At 39.6% G+C, this 18,739-nt stretch overlaps 1 protein-coding gene across 1 annotated transcript; it reads right to left on the reverse strand.

The window, feature by feature from the left end:
* Nucleotides 1–866: 866 nt before the first annotated feature.
* Nucleotides 867–18,725, reverse strand: SLC39A9 (solute carrier family 39 member 9). Its single transcript, XM_059474090.1, has 7 exons — nucleotides 18,283–18,725; nucleotides 15,963–16,071; nucleotides 12,660–12,851; nucleotides 10,204–10,272; nucleotides 8,967–9,052; nucleotides 6,952–7,086; nucleotides 867–5,236 (listed from the first exon to the last, which is right to left on the reverse strand). The coding sequence occupies exons 1-7, from the start codon at nucleotides 18,376–18,378 to the stop codon at nucleotides 5,006–5,008; spliced, it is 918 nt and encodes a 305-aa protein (XP_059330073.1). The 5' UTR covers nucleotides 18,379–18,725; the 3' UTR covers nucleotides 867–5,005.
* Nucleotides 18,726–18,739: the final 14 nt, after the last annotated feature.

Consider the following 18,739-nt stretch of genomic DNA (forward strand, 5'->3'; position numbering starts at 1 on the left):
ACTGTGTGACAGGATCTTAGATAAGTCTGTAGACAGCAAGCACAGCGGAAAAACATAAATCCATTTTTTAAATGAATTGCTTATGAATCATCTCCATTAAGTGCTGTCTCTTAAATAGATGCATGAAGTTTGTAAATGCATACATCACTCATCCTGTAACAGCACCATTCCCCTTTCTCTTTTCTGAAAATGCAGGTCTAAACCCCAGTCCTGCTCAGAGGGCAGCTGGAAAGTATGGAGAATACCTATACACCATGTCAACTCAGCAGCTTTAAGAGAAATCTCATCAATGTATACAAATACTTGAGAGAAGGGTGCAAAGGGGATGGAGCCAGACAGTGTCAGATTTTTTGTTTGGGACTAACAAGAGACTGAGAGCACAGGATGGAAAAAAGAGGATTTCCTTTAGTTCCAAAGGGTCCTCAAGCCTTTTTACAGTGGTCTAGAGCAACCTTAAGCCCATCATCTTCCTGTTACCCTCCAAAGAGGTCTCAGCCTTGTAAGCTCCAGAGATTTTCCTGGGGGTGCAGGAGATAGCATCAGGGCAATGCCAGCTCCTAAACACTCTGTGAGACACGAGTTGCCAAATGCCCTGCTCAAGCAGAGCTGTCAATTCATCTCTGCATTAATACCTCTGAACACATTCAGAGCCATATAAAATCCACCTGCTACACTGCCTCCCAGCGTGCAGTTTCACATTCCAGGTTTGCAAGAGGTGCTCAGACACCATGAAGAAGAGCAGTAAACACACTCCCACAAAAATAAAACACTGTCTGCAACGCTTGCACCCATTTAAGACTGTATTTCTTTCTATTAGAGCTGTCAGAAAACCCCATGCAGTAAATGACAAGCCAACTCCAAAGCACTGCACCTAGTAAAAATTTAATATAATAAAACAAATTGAAAACGGCAATATTATTTTAACCATTCACAATTAAAGTGGAAAAATTATAAGGCAGCCATTCATGGAATGATTTTGTGTACAAATGGTTTGGAAAAAAGACATTAAAATTACAGTTCCAGACATGGAGAAACATGTAAGGTAAACAGCAATGACCACACAATGTTTTTCCCTGGAAAGCCAAGGCTGCTAAGAGATAGAACAATATAGAAAAAAAATTTAAAAGAAGTTTGATGTGAACAGGAATCTGAAATTTGTGGTAAAGAATCCGATATTCATCATAAACTTTCCCACCATACTGCAATCACTCCTCCTCCTTCCACCCTCAATAGAATACAAGTACAATTTCCTTCTCTTTTCCCAAGGGCCAGCACAGAACAGGAAGGGAGCAACAGGAGCATTTATTCCACAACATCTCTCTTTTCTGCAATCAGCTGATACCACATGGACACACCTGCTACTGTCAAAGTTCCTTGAAGGCTCTGAACTAGTTCCTGAATAAACACAGTGGTTTTCCTGGGCCTCTTGGGTAAGATTAGCTTTTATATAATCCACCTGGAAATAGTTCTTTGGAGCCAGCAGTGGGTTTCTGTATTTAACACCCAGCCACCTGACAAGCCAAAACAATCAAAAAATCCTGTCTTGGTGTGACAGCTCTGTCATCCTTACTTAATTTAATGTCAGCGCAGCTTCTGCCTCTGTCATTGAGTGCTGAAAAAGAAATATTTCCCTTCTTTATAAGAGGAACAATAAAAGAACAGTAGGGGCAGTACCTGAAGACATGAGGATCAGCAGTAACAGCTTTAGTCCAATTCCTATTATCAATTAGGAAATCATTAACTGAAAAGAAACAGGTGATGAGAAGATTATGGATTTCCTAGAGGGACTTACAGAAGGAAAGTGGGACATGGCTGGCACTTGGTTTAAGCATTTACCTGCTAAACCTACTGCCACCTACCTCACAGAAGAAAAAACAGTCAGAGAGGCTATTACAAAGAGAGTAAGAGGAATTTGTTTGCACCAAGGTCTCCAGAGGAGAAGAAAATGATACCAGATGGCCCTGACTACACGCAATGCTTGTATTTACTGCGACAGATGGGGAGATAGATAGAAAGGGCTATAATAAAATGGACCATTTAATTTAACTCATTAAAATACTCTGCGTCAAGAAAATAATCCTCCATTTGGTACTAAAAATTTGGAAAGGTCTGATAATATAAAATTTACATTTTCCCTATCAACATAATCAAAAGCTTCTTTAGTCGCTGCAATTTCAAATACAAATTGAAAAGAATAATGCAGTGATAACAGGCAGCCAAAACAACATGCTGTTGCTAATTCTAAATGGGTAGAGAAAAAATAAAAGTCACTAAAGTCTTCTGTCACTTAACCAAATGCCAAAATGTACATTTTTAGAATTTTTGTGCCGAATTTGAGTTGCCAATGTTTCCATTCAAGTTCCTTCACCTGCTGCTGTAACTTGGCCCCTATACTTCATGAATCATTAAACTGAGTACTACTATTTCTGATTGCTGCCCCAGAAACTGGAAACATGATGTGAGGACAGGAAAATGGAAAGATGACAAGACCTCTCAGCAGTGACACCTGTGATTAATATGCCAGAGGTTGTGTCAGCAGTGACAATCTGGCTGCCACACCCTCACCAATACACACTGATCCATGTGAAAAGGTCCTATCCACATGCTGCAGCCGGGAACAAATGGCATGGAACAGGAAGCCTCTGTCAACCACTGCTGTTGTTATACACAAAGTGAGACTAAAGGGGAATTCAGGCAGGGTGTCATCTCCCAGGGTGGGGATGCAAGTGTCAGGAAGAGGTCAAAGAATAATAACCTACTGCTTCATAAAATGCAAGCACCTAATGTTGCACTAAGCTATCTCCTGCTCTTGCAAACCCTACAGCTTTTGGAAATGGTTACGTGGAAATTTAAACACAAATAAAAATAGTGAGATATTAAGGAAGAAGGTAATTAAGAGGGAATCAGGAAGAACAGAATTCTGGAGTAAACATCCCTTTGTATTATTTGCATGTGTTAGGAATCTGTCCTGCTGAACTTTTTAAACCAGTAACTTACCAGTTGCATTACATATGTTGTAAAAATCCCAAAACCAAAAGAGACCAAAAAAAAAAAAAAATCGAAAAGCACACAGAAGAGGATCCCATCCACATAACTAATTTGGCAGTGGCTTTTCAGAACACAATATTGAAGGTCTAATATTAAAAAAAAAAGTTTGTTTAGGTCTGAAGCACTAATTCTATCTGAAAATACTGTCTTATGGGAAAATATGACTTCTAATAATTTTGCATTGATCTTACACAGTAAAACACACAAATGAACAAGCACTCCTGGGAATCAATACTAGGTTCAATCCTGGGATTCATCAGTATTGTTACAGAGCCAACAGACAAAGCCATCACTAGCCCAAGAGACAGGCCATACCCATTACTCTCTGAACTAACAGACAAACAGGACAATAACAAAAATCTAAAGAAATTATGAGGCACAATGGGCTCTGCAGTTTAAGTAATAAATGGCATGACAAACAGTCACAGTCATTCATATGGAAACAAGAAGCACTTCAGTTAAGATATTTCTTTAAGATTCTTTTTTAAAAAAAACAACAAAAAGAAAAACAGATTTGGCAATGTTATCTTCAAAAAGTGCAGACAAAGTATAGCTTATAAGGGGGCCAGCATTAAAAAGTTTTCCCCTAAAGAAAGAATTTTATGCTGATTCTGTGCATGTCAAACATTCCTGACTTTGCAATGCACGTTACAGTATAACATGTTTTACATAAGGGAAATAGTGTCTGGTAAGACAAATCTGTGCCTTGAAAACAGAGGGGTCTTTTCCCACTCCTCTCTAGTGAGAGACATCAGCAATTGGCAGAAAGTCCTCCAGTAGATTCACAAAAACAAACGCTTATCGGTAAAAGGCAAATGAACAATTCCCAAAGGAAAAGCTAAATGTCTAACAGGTCCACTGGGAACCCACCAGACTGGTTTTTGGTGGGTTTGAGTTTTTGTTGTCCAGAACTCCTTTAGAAACACTTTGTAGTCTATCTGCAGCATAAATACTTAACTAAACATCTTGTTCTGTTAGCCATAATACCTTTATTTAGTGAAAAACCCACAAAGCCCCCCACGGATTTCAGCAGTTCAGGTTTTTGAAAATGAGCTAGTAAAGTTCCCTGGTCCCTCAACAGCTGTCTCCATCAGATTTCTACTCCTCAGAGCCCAGAACTCTATCTCAAAGGGCACTATGGGTATCTCTCTCAACAGAAGCATTAGGGTATCCCAGTAGCCAAAACATAATTCCTACTGACTTGAATGACTTGGCAGAAGGCTATCTCCCAAGAAACTGTCCTTTGTAGAATTTATTAACAATTGAATAACAATCAAAACACAATTCTCCTTTCTTCTATCCTTTGTCTTAAACAATGGAATACACTGCAAAACTCATTTGCACTTTCTTAACCAGCTGATTTCTTCCTCTAATCCTACACATTGTCTACATAATTTCTTTCCTATCAAGTGACACCTCTGTGACAGCAGCAGTGTTATACAGAGTTCCCTGTGCAGCCCATTTCTGCAGTACAATTAGTGACAAGCATCACAAGGGCCAGTAGCATTACCAGGACAATGTAGAACCGATGGGGGAGAGCCCCCTTCTTCATTAGCGACACTTCAACCTCCCACAACGCAGCCATCCTTGGGTTTTGCTCTCAGCTGTGAAAGCTGAACTGCAGGATACTTTGGTGATTGCAATTTTGTGAGGAGTTGCTATATTCTTCCCTGCTCACCTTTCTTAAACTTCAAGTTCCATCTTCCCTGAGAATAGGGCCAGAAGTAACAATTAAAATAGCAAATGTCTTCAGAAAAGAAAGTTACAGAGAATTTGTGTCCGGCTGCCAAAGTACATTTTGCTACACTAAAAACTTTCCCAGTATTCCTCATTTTGCAATCAGGATTCCCTCTGAACTCCATAAAGTGGATGGGATGAATGATGGGTAAAAGAATGATAAAGGGAGCAGCAGACATTTACTGCTCATGTCTTATTGAGAACATTGAAATTTGAGTGTTTAGTGATGGTGTCCAATGGACAAAACTAGAGGAATTAGGCACCCTAATACTAGGGCTGCCACCTCCAGACGACTGAGTCCTTTTCCTCCAGTTGATTCAGGTTTGTGGCTATGAGCAATTCCTCCTACTTCTGGGAGAACATGAACTGTGGCAACATAAAGGAAAGTCCCAGCAGAAAACAGCATAGCAACTCCAGTGGCATTGACTTCTGAAAGGGCTTCTTTGCTGCTCTGAAACACAAAGAGCAAAAAAAGTGAGAATAAGCAGAAGTTCTTCAATCAGTAATAAAAATTTTAAAAATCTCCCAGTATCCAGGAACAGTAGGATTTCAATCAAGTCTCTTCTCACAATGACAATGGTTTAGTGTGATTTTTTTGTGTCTTGCACCTTACATGTAGTGACTGGCACCCTGAAGTTGTGGGGAGCAGAAAGACACCCCTCCTGCTAGTTACTACTCTTTGGACTTACGAAAGAAAAAACCCTTATGAAAGTACCCTCAGAAAAGGAAAGAAGTCAGAGTCTACTGAAGCATCTTGTTGATCGGCTCACAGCCAATGTACCAAACAGGTTTTGAAAAAAAATAAAATTCATATTGCAAAGCCACAAATTTTAGGGAGGATGCTCAAGGTTGACTTTTTTTCTCCCTTTTTCTGAACAAGGGGTTCAAATAAGACATCAACCTTTAAATATCTTCTCCACTGCTCTTCCGAATGAAGTCCCACAACATCACTCATGAAATATTTCATTTGTATGTAGATACCCAAAACATTTCCAGCATTTCCATGCAAACTTCATGAAGAAATGCATCTTCTGCATCAAAACTGAGCACCTCTTCACCTTCATAATAGATTAAGATATGCTACACATCAGTAAATGCAATGAAACGCAAACCCATGCATATCAGATTCAAATGCTTCTTCAATGCTTTCCAACTCAGGTGTAATCTTAGTTCTTGTGTTTACTCCCAGGTCATTTTTCCAAAGAGAAAGATACATCATCTGGAACTACAAAACCATTGTGACAGCCCTGATGCCTTATCAATTCTCTGTTCTTTCTGAAGGGCAAAATGTAAACCCCACCCTTGATGAGGACACTTCAAAACAGTGCTCAAAGAGAATTCTCTTTTCTATTTACAGACCCAACCTTTTTTTCTGCTTTTATACTATAACACCAAATATAAATCCTATCCAGCAAGTAAAGGATTAGCCCAGATGATTTATTTAATCTTTCCTCTCGTGCCTTGAGTTTCATGAGACCACGCTATATCCTTTACAACATGTCCACCACAACATGTCACCAGCAGGACACACCACAGCTGAGAAATACAGGAGCATCCCAGGACATGCTATGAGAAGCAGAAACATTTAATTTGGACAGAGATGATAAACTCATGTGCAGTGTCCCATTTCACAGACCATTTGCTGTACAGACCCAAGACACAGCGATGCTTTATGGAGTAAGGCAAAAAGACTGTTCTAGCTGAGGACTCAGCTTCTGACACAGACTTTGAAAATAGAGGACCACTTCTGGGATGGTGGGGGACGCTAGAGGAGATTATTTCCTACCTACATATTCAAAGAAGAATGCATGCAACAATGCTGAAAATTACTTATTTAAATAGGCATCACATAAAACCAGCTATTTGAATAAATTGTCCTCAGTGGGGAGCAGCAAAAAGGATAAAAAAAGAGAAATCAGATTTTTTTTAAAAAAACTATACCAAACTCTATAAAGGAGTTATGTCATTGATTCTGATGTGAAATGCATAGATTATTATTTGTTTTGTGCATTCATACTGCTACCTTTACATCATCTTTTCTTAAATCTTATTCTGCTGAATATCTCAAGCAGTTTGGAATTGTGTAATATGAAACTCATGTCACAGTCCTTTCCCCAGACTTCACCATTAAGGTAGATTTTGGGCAGAACAAAACCATGGACCTACCTTGCTTAGTCCTAAGTATGTCACCATTGACATAACAGGTGCTGCTAAGGCAAAGACCAGCAAGTGTTTTCTGATCCGATTTCGTTCTAGCCCAGCGTGCATCAGGAAGGAAACCAGGCCAAAGGCAGCTGGTGCCTGCAAAACACAACACTCACTGCTAGTACAATACCTCCCAAAGCCCCTGAAAAATGAGAAAAGGTTGCAATACAACTTACTACATTGAAATGGACTGAATTGGAAGACATTCAGGGCAGGCACTCCGTACTGCAGCTAACCCAAATTAGGAGCATTCTGCAGACTGCCCCACCTTAATAACCAAACCTAATGGAAACTCATGTTCTGGCTATCAGAAAACATGTACTTGTGTAGTCGTTACAAATACTAAAATATTCATTCTGACTATAGTAATTGCTATAATTCCTAAGACTCCATCAATTTGGGTAATTTCCTTTTTCATCCTGTTACTATCACACATCCTTAGATATACAGTTTTTTCATCTGCAGTAAGAAAATTCTACAATTAACATGGGGAAGGAAACAATTGCCCAAAGACAAGTAAGAGTCAACCTGCATGTTAACAAAGACTTGAGTTCTTTTGATTAGTTCGTTCCTGTTCTCATCAGGAAGCAAACAAACACTTCCTTCTCCCTCTGCTGGCATCTATTTTCTTATCCAAAAGGCAAAGATGTCCCACTACTCACAGAATTTACTACACTTTTGCTTGTATAAAAACAATAGCAATCCACCCTGGCATTTCCGAGGTAAGACATAAAACTAAAATACCTTAAGCATTTTTATACAGAGAATTTTTTTTAACATAGAAGGAAATCATGAGTGAAAAAAAGATGAGAAAGACAAAAGAATCAGACAGGATCAAAAGAATAGAAAAAAGACACCAGAGAAGAAGTTTCTTTTCTATTACCAAATATTCACAGGAGAAATTTTCCTCCTCTAAAATTTCCACAAGTCATTTAAGAACATTAAGAATAACAGAAGCAAGTTCCACCGGGCAATCGCCATTAAGTTAAGCTCCAAGATGAGACAGTGACACTGCCATCCTCAAAGTTATGCAAACCACAATTACTTGTATGAACATTGAAGAAAAGACATAACAGATATGCATTTCCTAACATTTTGAATATGTAATTATGTATGATTTCTGATATGAATTGATGACTAACCACTATCATTCATGCATGTGCTACCACAAGGCAAATTTCATCTGCACAGGTATGTTTAGAGCCTACAGAGCCAATAGGTTCACATTCACACAAGTATTCAGCAAAGATCTCTCCATCTTCAAGAGCCACTGTTTGCTTGTTACCATCAGCAAATTTTTTTTTTTTGTTTTCCTTTTTTTATATGTTTTCCATATACAAAAATGGTATATGAGCGATGTTGAAGCTATTACAACAGAGGTAAGCAGAAGTTAATTGCTGTAATTTAGTACTCTGATATTCAGTGGTTTCAAAAGACTAATCCTTCAAACAATAAAACCCTTCATAACAAATATTCTCCTCATTTCCTGATGAGCATCACAGAACCAAGACTGAAACTGCTTTTCCTCCTAATGCACTAGCATCTCCTTCTGTGTTTCACCCTTTAGAATTTCTTGGAATATGTCTCTTAGAGCCATGATAACCTTGGGTTTTTTTGTTTGTTAAATAAACACTACCATACCAGCTTCAGAAGAAGTCAGTGTGAAGCTGACACATTTTTTCATGAGCTACTCTTCCCTCTCTACCTCTGGGAGACTTTTCCCAACCTCTGCTATCAAGGCAGGCAGTAGGCAGTCAGAATTGTCTCTCACTTGCACCCCACTCAGACTCAGCATCAATCATGTGCTCTTCTCTCATAGCTCATACCCTTGCTTTGTGGTCCTTGACACTGTACTAACCTCTACACTTCAATGGCATTAAACATTTCTGTATTACATCAGTAATGAAACTGTAGATCTTTAGCAATTCTTGTGAGTGTTAACAGACTTTTGAAGATTTTTTTTGATGATGACTCACCTTGTGCAACATAATCGCAACAAACACTATCAACTGGACACTAGTCTGAGAAGTAGAAGCTGCTGCACCCAATGCAACACCATCAGCTGAAAAAGGAGTGCACATTCTTAGATTATTCTTCTACATGAGCTTCCCCACCCCCTCAAAGGCTGAGAGTAGAAAACATGTTGATTTAAGAAGCTCTATTACTGAAAATTGCCATTAACAATAGCAGCCCAACAGAGGATTCACTTGCCTTTGTTTGTTAAGCATAACATTTCAGAACATCAGAAAAGCCTCAACAAGAGCTGTCTCATACTTCCCAAGACCATAAAAACCACAATGGGAATCTACTCCGTATTGACACATTCCTTCAAACTAGAACAAGTAACAAGTTTAGTTGTTTTAGTCTTCTATATTAGAAGAGATTTCCTCTCTAATTAAAAAATCTATTTTAGATACTAAGCACTGCAAGACTTTCAGTTATTACCCTTGAAATGATTTTTCAAATATAAATATTACTGTAAATATTTTTATCACTTACAATAATTACACTGTCTAAATTATATAAAAAATGCATATTATACTACTCGTTAATATATACACACTTTGTTTGGAGAAGTATCTTTTTGATCAACATCTTCTGACTTATCTAGACAACAACCTTCAGCAGGACATGAAAGAGCACCACATTTATACTATACATATATAGTGAAAAATCGCAATGTGATCATGGCTTGACTGTAACACACAACTAGCAGTCCGTCCTTGCAAGTCAGCCCAAATGTGTTTCAGTCAAGTCTTTGTGCTCCACCTTATAATGTCCTTTTTTCCCTACAAGATACTATTGTTTTAAATCAGTATTATTTTTAAAAACCCATCAACCAACAAGCAAACCCAAAGGTGTTTCATGCAACTTATCAAATCTGTTAGCATGTATTGAAATTTAGCAGCTAAAGGAGTCAGCAAAGGAATTGAAGAGGCAGAGAGTGAGCATCACACAACCTTCCATATGGAAAACACAAAAGAGTAAAGTCAACAGTAAAAGAGAAAATTCTGTACCCAAATAAAACTCCATGAACCATCAGAGCTCTCAGTTAATTCTGGGAAAGATCCTTAGTTCTCCCTGCCTTTTTTTCCCTTTCTTTTATAAAAAGCCACCTCCAAAACCAAAACCCAAATGTCTCCATCCCACCTAAAGATGACCCACACAGCAATGCATATACTTGTCAAGGACTAATAACAGGTCCCACATTACCTGCAGCATGGACTACTAGTCCCAGTGTTGTGGTGATTTTGGAGTTGCCTGATCTTGCAGCTTCTGGATCTGAAACAGTCATGAGAACAGTTATGAGAGAGATCAAATTAATAAACTATGCTAGAAAAAAATATTGTAAGTATCACTGTACATATCACCCCCAGCTGCTCAGGCAGTTGTATTCAGGACTACAAGCTTCTGTATTTCTGCATTAGATTTACTGCAAAATAGTTTGACACTTAACACCTTCACATCACCTGAAGTTTGCCAACAAACAGGTGACAGTCTCATGGACAATTCTTTGCAATTTGCAGGATCTCTCTCATAGACAGAGGCAGATGTTTTTCTTAAGCTCCTCAAATGAAATGTTAAAGGTCTGCCCCACCAAGAAAAAGAAAAGCTATTTATGGATCCCAAGAATTCAGAGCTGCTTCAAGAGTCAGGATGATATTTCTCCACACAGCTCAAGGTTTGTAGTTTCCTTCAGGTGGATCAGTTTTTGTTGCAGTGATTATTCCCTGGCAGTTCCTAGTAAACAATAAAGACTACTTGTCACAGCACCAGTTGCAAAGATTTCCCTTTGATGTTATATATCACAAAGGAGAAATGCAGCCAGAGCTGTTTGAGATCCACTGCTTTGACCCACTGCTTTGACCAGAATTGCCTGACATTTGCAGGTTAGCTCATTACACAGCACAACAGGGCAACATCAATATCCACCACTACACAATCAGTGGTGAAACCATTACAAAGAATCACTGCAGGGTGGGTAAGCCCTACAAAGTGTAGAAGCATATTATTCAACTGTTTAATTTCAGACAGTTTGAGCAGCCATGTCTGAATTATCCCAGTGCTCTGTAAAACAGCTGTAAGCACACCTGCTGTAACTCTGCAGTGATGCCAAAACACAAATTCCAGTCCTTTCCTTTCCTCCTGCCTTGCCCATTACCCTCAAGTCTCTCTTCATTCCCAGGCACACATGTAGCTTCCCAGTGAGTCAGATCTAAACTAATGCATCCCCTTTGGTCAGCTTTATCTTCTGAATGAAGGGGAAGCCATCTGAGTAATTAATTCCACAAGCTGCACTTGCATGATGGCAATGGTGCACTCATGTCAAACAGGAGGAGATATTAATAAAAAACGTTTCCTTTACAATTGTTTTGGATTGATTTGATTTTTTTTGATTACTAAACACAAAGAATCACATTTGACTTCATACCTTCCTTCTGGCCCACTGAATTTTTCTAGTTTAGACAAAGTAACACCTAATCACTTGAAAGGTAAAAAACTACAAGACATTCATTGGTTCAAGAAAAAGTGTTTTTCTTCAATTGCTTTAAAAAACATTACAAAAACACTGTTACATCTCCTGTGACAGGTAGAGGCTAGATAAAACTTCACTTATAATCCTATTTTGTAGGGTGTATCTCTAACACAGATCACAGCCTTGTCCTGGTACTTGCTATGATCAGAGACACAGAAAAGGGTTATAACCCATACAAACCAAGAATCTTTTAGGAAGTTGCTCACCTGCATCTCCCTGACATCCTCATTGCCTGTGTTTCTTTGGAATAGCTCTGAAAATCAGCTACTAATGGCTGTGGCTCCACTTACACTTCTTCAGGAGTACACAAGTGACATAGCCCCTGCACTGGCCTTTCATCTGTCCCACCACAGTATCCCCATAAAAACAGGCTGCACTGTGAACTGATGAAATCCAGCCAAAACATATCCCACTGCCTTTGTATGTGTTTTACTTTTCCTTTAAGATCAATTTGTTATTTTTTCAGGGCCAAATTCCAGCATCAGAGGACACTGTGAGGGAAAAAATGAGCAGCCAAAGACAATAAAATACCTTTTCAAATGACAGAACACCTTTGGTGCATTTCAAGCTACACTCTGAGCATAAAGTCACAGGCAGGAAACAAAGGCAACTGCAGGCTGACAAATCTTTACATAAAGCAAGAAGTATTTTGAAGTATGTGAGGCTTTAGACTTGTGTGGGAGGTCCCGCTATGCAGCTGAAATACCAGAGCTTACATCTAATCATTCCTGCCATCTTGCTTAAGATAACTTGCTGTTCTTTGCAAATTTTACCAACATACAAGACAATTAAGTAGGAAAAACAAATATAAGACTAACTGAAGTTTTTTTGAAAAGCCAAAGAAATCCCCTAAAACCAGACAGTAATTCAAGTGTCAAGTCACCCTCCACCCCTACACCACATGTGCTCATACATGTTATTAGGCAAGCTCTCAAATTATGGTGAATTTTGAGACAGATTTCCAGCATAAACATTTCACATGGACCTTGGTATAGGGCTTATGTTTTTAAAGTACCTCTGAAACTCTGGACATGACTGGACAAATTACACCCTGGTAGCACTAAAAGAAATAAATTTCAACGTGTTAATTAAGACTACTTAGCAAGTCAAACTGAAGTGAGCCTTTACTTACCATCTGCAGAGTGCACATGAGAGCTGCCTATCTGATCCACCAGGAGCATGAAGACAAAGCCGAGGACAAGGGACACCCCAATGTAGGCGTGCAGCCGGGAATGGTCGTGGCCGTGCTCGTGCGCCGCCGGGATGTTCGCTGCCTTCTCGGACTCCAGCACGTGCTGCATCTCGCTCGCTGCGTGGTGCTTCCCTGCGACAGCAAGCAAACACATCAGCACTCTAAACACCACACAGGCACTTTCCTCTTCTGCCAAAAGCCTTCCTCACACTTTCCTGGACAATACACAGAAGTCCTTGCTTATGGTCTTTTTCAGACAATGTTCTTACCAAAGCCTGGTTGGTTTCTCCTCATACATCTTCAGCATGGAAAAGCAAAGAAAGCATTAATATGTTATAAGCCAGGTTGCTATTTAAATACAAATTAATTCACAAAAATTGCTGTATAATTCCTGTTTTAACTGAAGTGGCCGGTTTTGTCAACAGTTCGAGATACCACCAGGCAGTTACTTCATTACCTTCATTTGAGCGAGAAAATAAAATAGGCTCCATCCACTAAAAGATTTAATACCATCTTTAAGAAGATTAACTGATGCTGAGATACAAAAAAGCTAGTATTGATACACCCCACTGATACAGACTACAACAATGGTTAAGTCAAGCACACTGACCTACAAATGTCAGTACCATCCCAGAAACGCAAAGTCCAAGCCCTGGGGGTGAATGATGTGTGGTTTCCTTTCCCTACACCAGCTATTAAAGCTTGTCCATGGTTTTTTCATTTTTGGAAGGTCTTTTGGATGGCAACTACTCTTCACAAGCTTTAAAAACTTATAGCAAGAACTTGACTTACTCTATCAAGTCACTGCCTTGCTGGAATATTCATACTTCCTCTTGGATGAGACAAGTGTATGTTCATCCCACTATACAAAATGCCACAATGCCATTGCTACAGTCAAAGCACATCAGAATAAGCTTGGTAGCAAAGATTTCACACAGAACTTTGCTAAACAATATTCATCAATAAAATTACTTTGGACCACACTAGATTTCTGCCATCTATAGTATGAAGCTGACTTTACTTCAGATCATTTCAAGCCATAAAACTGTATAACTCAGGACAATCTTTCTGACAGGGATTATACAGTTTCAGCAGTTAAAACAAAGGACTGAAGTCAGCAAAGGAATTTTATTTGCTAGTAGCACCCAAACCAAGGTTTCACTACACAGGTTTATAATCAAAGAATAATCCAAGTCATGATATGCTATTTTCTCTCAGCCTACAAGGTTGAAAATCAGAAGTTATTTATTCCACAGCCTGTTTACCCACAGGGAAATACAGAAGTAATAGTAAATTACTTCCATATCAGTGGAAAACACTAAAATGCTCGCTATCAAGCAACCAGAGTTAAGCTACACCTGAAAGAGGGAAAACAAAGATTTCTTTTTTTTGTTTTTCCACTTATATGAATATATCTCAAAGTTTCCCCTAGCTGCATCTTTCTAGGTTTAATTATGCAAATAGGTGAACTTGGAAAAAAAACCCAGAAAGCTGTTCTCATAGTCTTAAGTTTAATTTTGAATATCCTACTTTACCAGGAAACATATTAGAAATAATTTTTGTAGTTAAATCTGTCATACCCATTAGCTCTGACCCTTTGCAATATAAAAAAAAATTCAGATAGACTGTTGTTAGACAAAATACTGTGAGTTAGACATGGAGTCTGAAGCCATTCACAAACTCTTTTTTCCCTAGGTAAATACTGCTGCTATTACTACTGCAGTACTGTGAAGTGTGTTTTTGCCATAGACTAAACAAAGCCACAGCCCATGCAGCTCTACACAGCAAGCTGTGAGTCAGACATGAACAGTATGCCCCATCTGGGGAAAAAGTGTTAAATCCCACCAATGGTCACAGCAATTGTACTCACTGCTGGCTGGGCCATTACAAGAGGAAACCAGTCAACTCAGAATTAAAATTGAATGGAGAGCAAACCCACTACAGCTCATTAGAGACATGTGACATCAGAGTGCACAAATTATAGTATAGTATAAAGGCATAATCAGAGCTTCTTTCACTTCTTGATAAAGGATCATTTTATGTATTATCTCCTATTTATTCTAAATCTAAGCAGAACAACATAAATTTAGTGGAAGCTAAAACAGTATACATTACAGCATATTGCTAAAATGAAATTTAGAAGTTTAGAAACACAAAACCCAGTTTTAGTTTAGAAGTTTAGAAACTCACAAAACTACAGGAAAAGCAAAGGACTACAGGTGCCTCTCAATCCCAAATTAGCAACAGCAGCACACCAGATGTTTGCAAGGTTCTATACAGCATCAACTTTATGGTGCTTTCCCCTGCAATCAGGAAGTCATTGCCATTTACCTTCAAAGTTATGACTCTGAGTGTACTGGAAAAATCTCATACATGCAATGGTCATCTCATAGCACAAGTTTGCACGCAAAACCAAAATTTAAAGTATACTCCCAACAGAGGTGATGAGCCCTGGCTACTTGAAACAATGTCAGAATCTCAAACTGAGGTCTGTTAAGGCTTTTGGCTGTAAGACATGCTCCACACAAACATCCCTGCAAGACACAATCTCTGCTCACTTTGAGCTCTTCATTAGAGATGATGAGATGGTTACAACAGTGACAGCAGACTAGAACTGGATGCTTGAACACAGAGATTTAGATCTGTAATGTATATCACTACCCAAGAAGAAATGCCTCCTACTGTGTAAATTAGCCATAACCATATTGCTATATAACCATAATATATAACCATAATTTTCAGCTAAGTATATTAATTCCAAGATGCTTTTCAGCTTCAGAGGAAATTCTTATTAGGGCAGGGATTTGTAAAACACCTCCTGCAATTGCTTTAATGAGAAGCAGTCTAAACTACAAAGAGAAAGCAGCGAATACTCCACAATTTCATTCTCTGCCAAAGGCACCCTTACACCTCCTTTGAAGTTCCAGGGGAAGTTAAACTCTCCCCAGAATAAGAAACACTACACATGACCTGTCATAAAAGGCTGTTATTCCAGGAACAGTACAGTATCCAGAGCCAGAAATGATTGGATAACTCAGTAAGAGTCATCAATCTGCATGATCATATCCCTCAATGTGCAATATCATGCCTATAGTGGTTTTGCATTTCTATGCCTGCTTTGTGTCATGCTGCTGTGAAGTTCTTCCATCAATCTCTTAAAAACTCCAAAAAGAAGCCTCAGTATATCATAACACACCACAGTCTAAGTTATCTTGAATGAGGCCATCTGGGTTTGATTCTTACCCTCCAAAATGTCTTCATAAAGTGCATGTACTCCTTCTGGCACAATGACAGCCAAGGCAGTTCCACACAGGAGCCCAGCACCCAGAACAGTCACCAACTTCAATCTCTCCTGCAATTAAGTACAAAACAAGTATCATCTTTAAGAATGAAAATACTTTCTTTACTCTCCCTTATTAACAGATGTTGGGGAAGGGGGTTACTTGTTACATAAATATTGAGAATTTGCAATTAAACTTTAACAACAATATATAAAATAATGTTTTATAGTAAAGAATAATGATTTTATTCATATTTTTGGAATAATTTCTATAACAAAAATAAAAACCCCACATAGTTTTTTAGTACTTGCTACGGTTAGAGTTATCTTCCTAGTTGTATTCTAGTTTGGGACAAAAAGCTTAAATGCATCTTTCTCCCAAACTAATTACATTCTGTTGCACCAATAAACTCATCAATTCACTTCCTTCTGACTATGCTGCCAGGTTAAAGTCAAAGCCACATACTAAAATCCAATTACACAAACGTGTAATAGGACAGCAGAGGCCATGACTCAGTTTCTATAAGAACCCCTATCATGTAACACGTAGCAACCATGAGAGTTTAGATCCCCTAACAACTGCACAGCACACACTCAGTGGCAGAACCACCATCACCTCCCCTGTTCAATGAGAGGTCTGAGCACCACCAAAACACTAATGCTAACCACTGAGGGACAGAGAGCAGCATTTGAACAGCAGGAAAGCACTTGTTGCTTATCGTTGTTGTGCCACCTGTTCTCCTTCATGCACTGCAGCCACACAAACTGCTCAGGCTCACTGCAGGATGCTCTAGGAGATGCACACCCAGCTTCCTGAAAGCCAACCAAATGTGACCATAAGGGAACAGCTGCAGCATTACTGGGGACAACTCCAACAGTAAAATGCAAGAAATAATAACAAGTGTAAAGCTCCCACAAACATGCACTGTAAACTTGCACATACAATAATTACACTTGGGAAACTGTCATACAGTGGCAATCTACACGAAAAGATAAATTTTCAACATCTGCTGTTCATAAAGTAATTTTGCAAAAATATAGTAACACACGAGGAAAAACCATTATTTTTATCTGCAATACTGCAGTATTTTTTGCATACACACATAAACACAGAGGAAAGTGCCAGAAGTAATCCTGATTTATTACAGCTGCAAATATATAGTATAGCTTGCCTTCACTTGGGCACCTGTGAATTTTAAAGATCCATTAAAAGAACAAGTTATCATTTCAAGGCAAATCTCCATCTCCTTTTCAGTACAAAATAGCTAGGTGTAGGGAAGACAGAAATTTAATAAGAACAGCCTACATACACAGGCAAAAGGAATACACCTTTATACGAGAAATCAAACCATTTCTGCTAAATACATTTGCATGTTAAAAAAACAAGAGCAACACGGTAAGCAGTGCTGAAACTCCATGCAGCCCTCTGACTTGATGGAGGACAAAGGCACATTTCTCCTCCAGCACCTTGCTTCCTAAAAGTGCTTGCTTTCCAAGAGAAACGGGAACCCCTTGTAAGAGTGCTCTTACTACCACAACTAAACTCTCACTACACCATGCCTCTATAAAATAATCATTCAGAAAGAGCAAAAGCCCTCGGGCATCAGAGGATATTAGGAAACCTACAGCGACTGTGACAACTGCCACCACCTCAACAACTATTTCCTAGAAGTACACAAAGATGTTTAATCAGGAACTCCTGTACTGTTTGGGAACTTACCCAAACTACCAAACCCTCCCTCTCCTTTAACAGTACCTTATTATCCAAGATATTTTTCTGAAAGAATGCCTTGAGTTACACAGGGCAGTAACTTGAAGTTCTATAGTAATCAAAGAGCTAAGGTTTAATTTTCAACAGTGCAAGCTGTGAAGTAAAATTGTGAATCAAAGTTTTTCCAAGAATGTTCTTTGAATTGTTTTTAAGAGCCTTAATTTGAGTAGCCCACAGGCACAAAAGAGATAATCACTGACTTCAGCCATTTCTTACACAAGCTTCTAAGAATAGCCACGCTTACTCGTGTCCTTACACTACGTGCTGATACTTCGCTTCACCTGTAGCAGACTCGACTCAAATCTGACGAGTTTAAATGACCACTGTGAAACAAGCATAATTTTACACAGCAGTTTTGAATGAAAATTAATACTGCACTCATAACTTTTAAAGATAAAGCTTCATCCTTAACAGCGTTGCCATATTACAAGGGGACGGCACCAACTCCCACTGGGAGACCTCTCTGGTTCCTCCTTTAGCAACCAACGAGCAGTTTGGCGGAGTTGTCTTACCTCGGAAAAATTAACTGCCAAGGGTATAATTCCTGCCACATAGCAGGCGACCAGCATGGCCAGGGACAGCAGGCAGATGGAGGGGAAGTCATCCATTTCGCCGCTTTCTGTCCGCTCCCTTGAAGTGAAATCCAACAGCAACTTTTCCACCTCTCCGCAGCGCACGCCTTAACCCGTGCAGACACGGAGCTCCCAGGAGAGGCTTTCGGCCATGTCTCTGTCTCCCGGCGGCAGCGGCCGGCTCGGCCCCCAGCCAGGGGTGCGCGGCCAGGGGGCGGGAGCGGCTCGGCCACGGGCAGGCGGGCCCGGCCCTCACCTGAGGCGGGGGAACTTTCGCCCGCACCGCGCTGCTCCCAGGGGAGGCGAGAGGGAGGGCTGGGGGACGGCGAGCACGCAGGCGGCTCCTCACGGCGGGGCAGCGTCAGGCGGGGCCGAGGGGACAGTGCGGACCGGCGCT

The sequence above is a fragment of the Ammospiza nelsoni genome, chromosome 6 (genome assembly GCF_027579445.1).
Source record: "Ammospiza nelsoni isolate bAmmNel1 chromosome 6, bAmmNel1.pri, whole genome shotgun sequence".
NCBI classification, from domain to species: Eukaryota; Metazoa; Chordata; class Aves; order Passeriformes; family Passerellidae; genus Ammospiza; species Ammospiza nelsoni.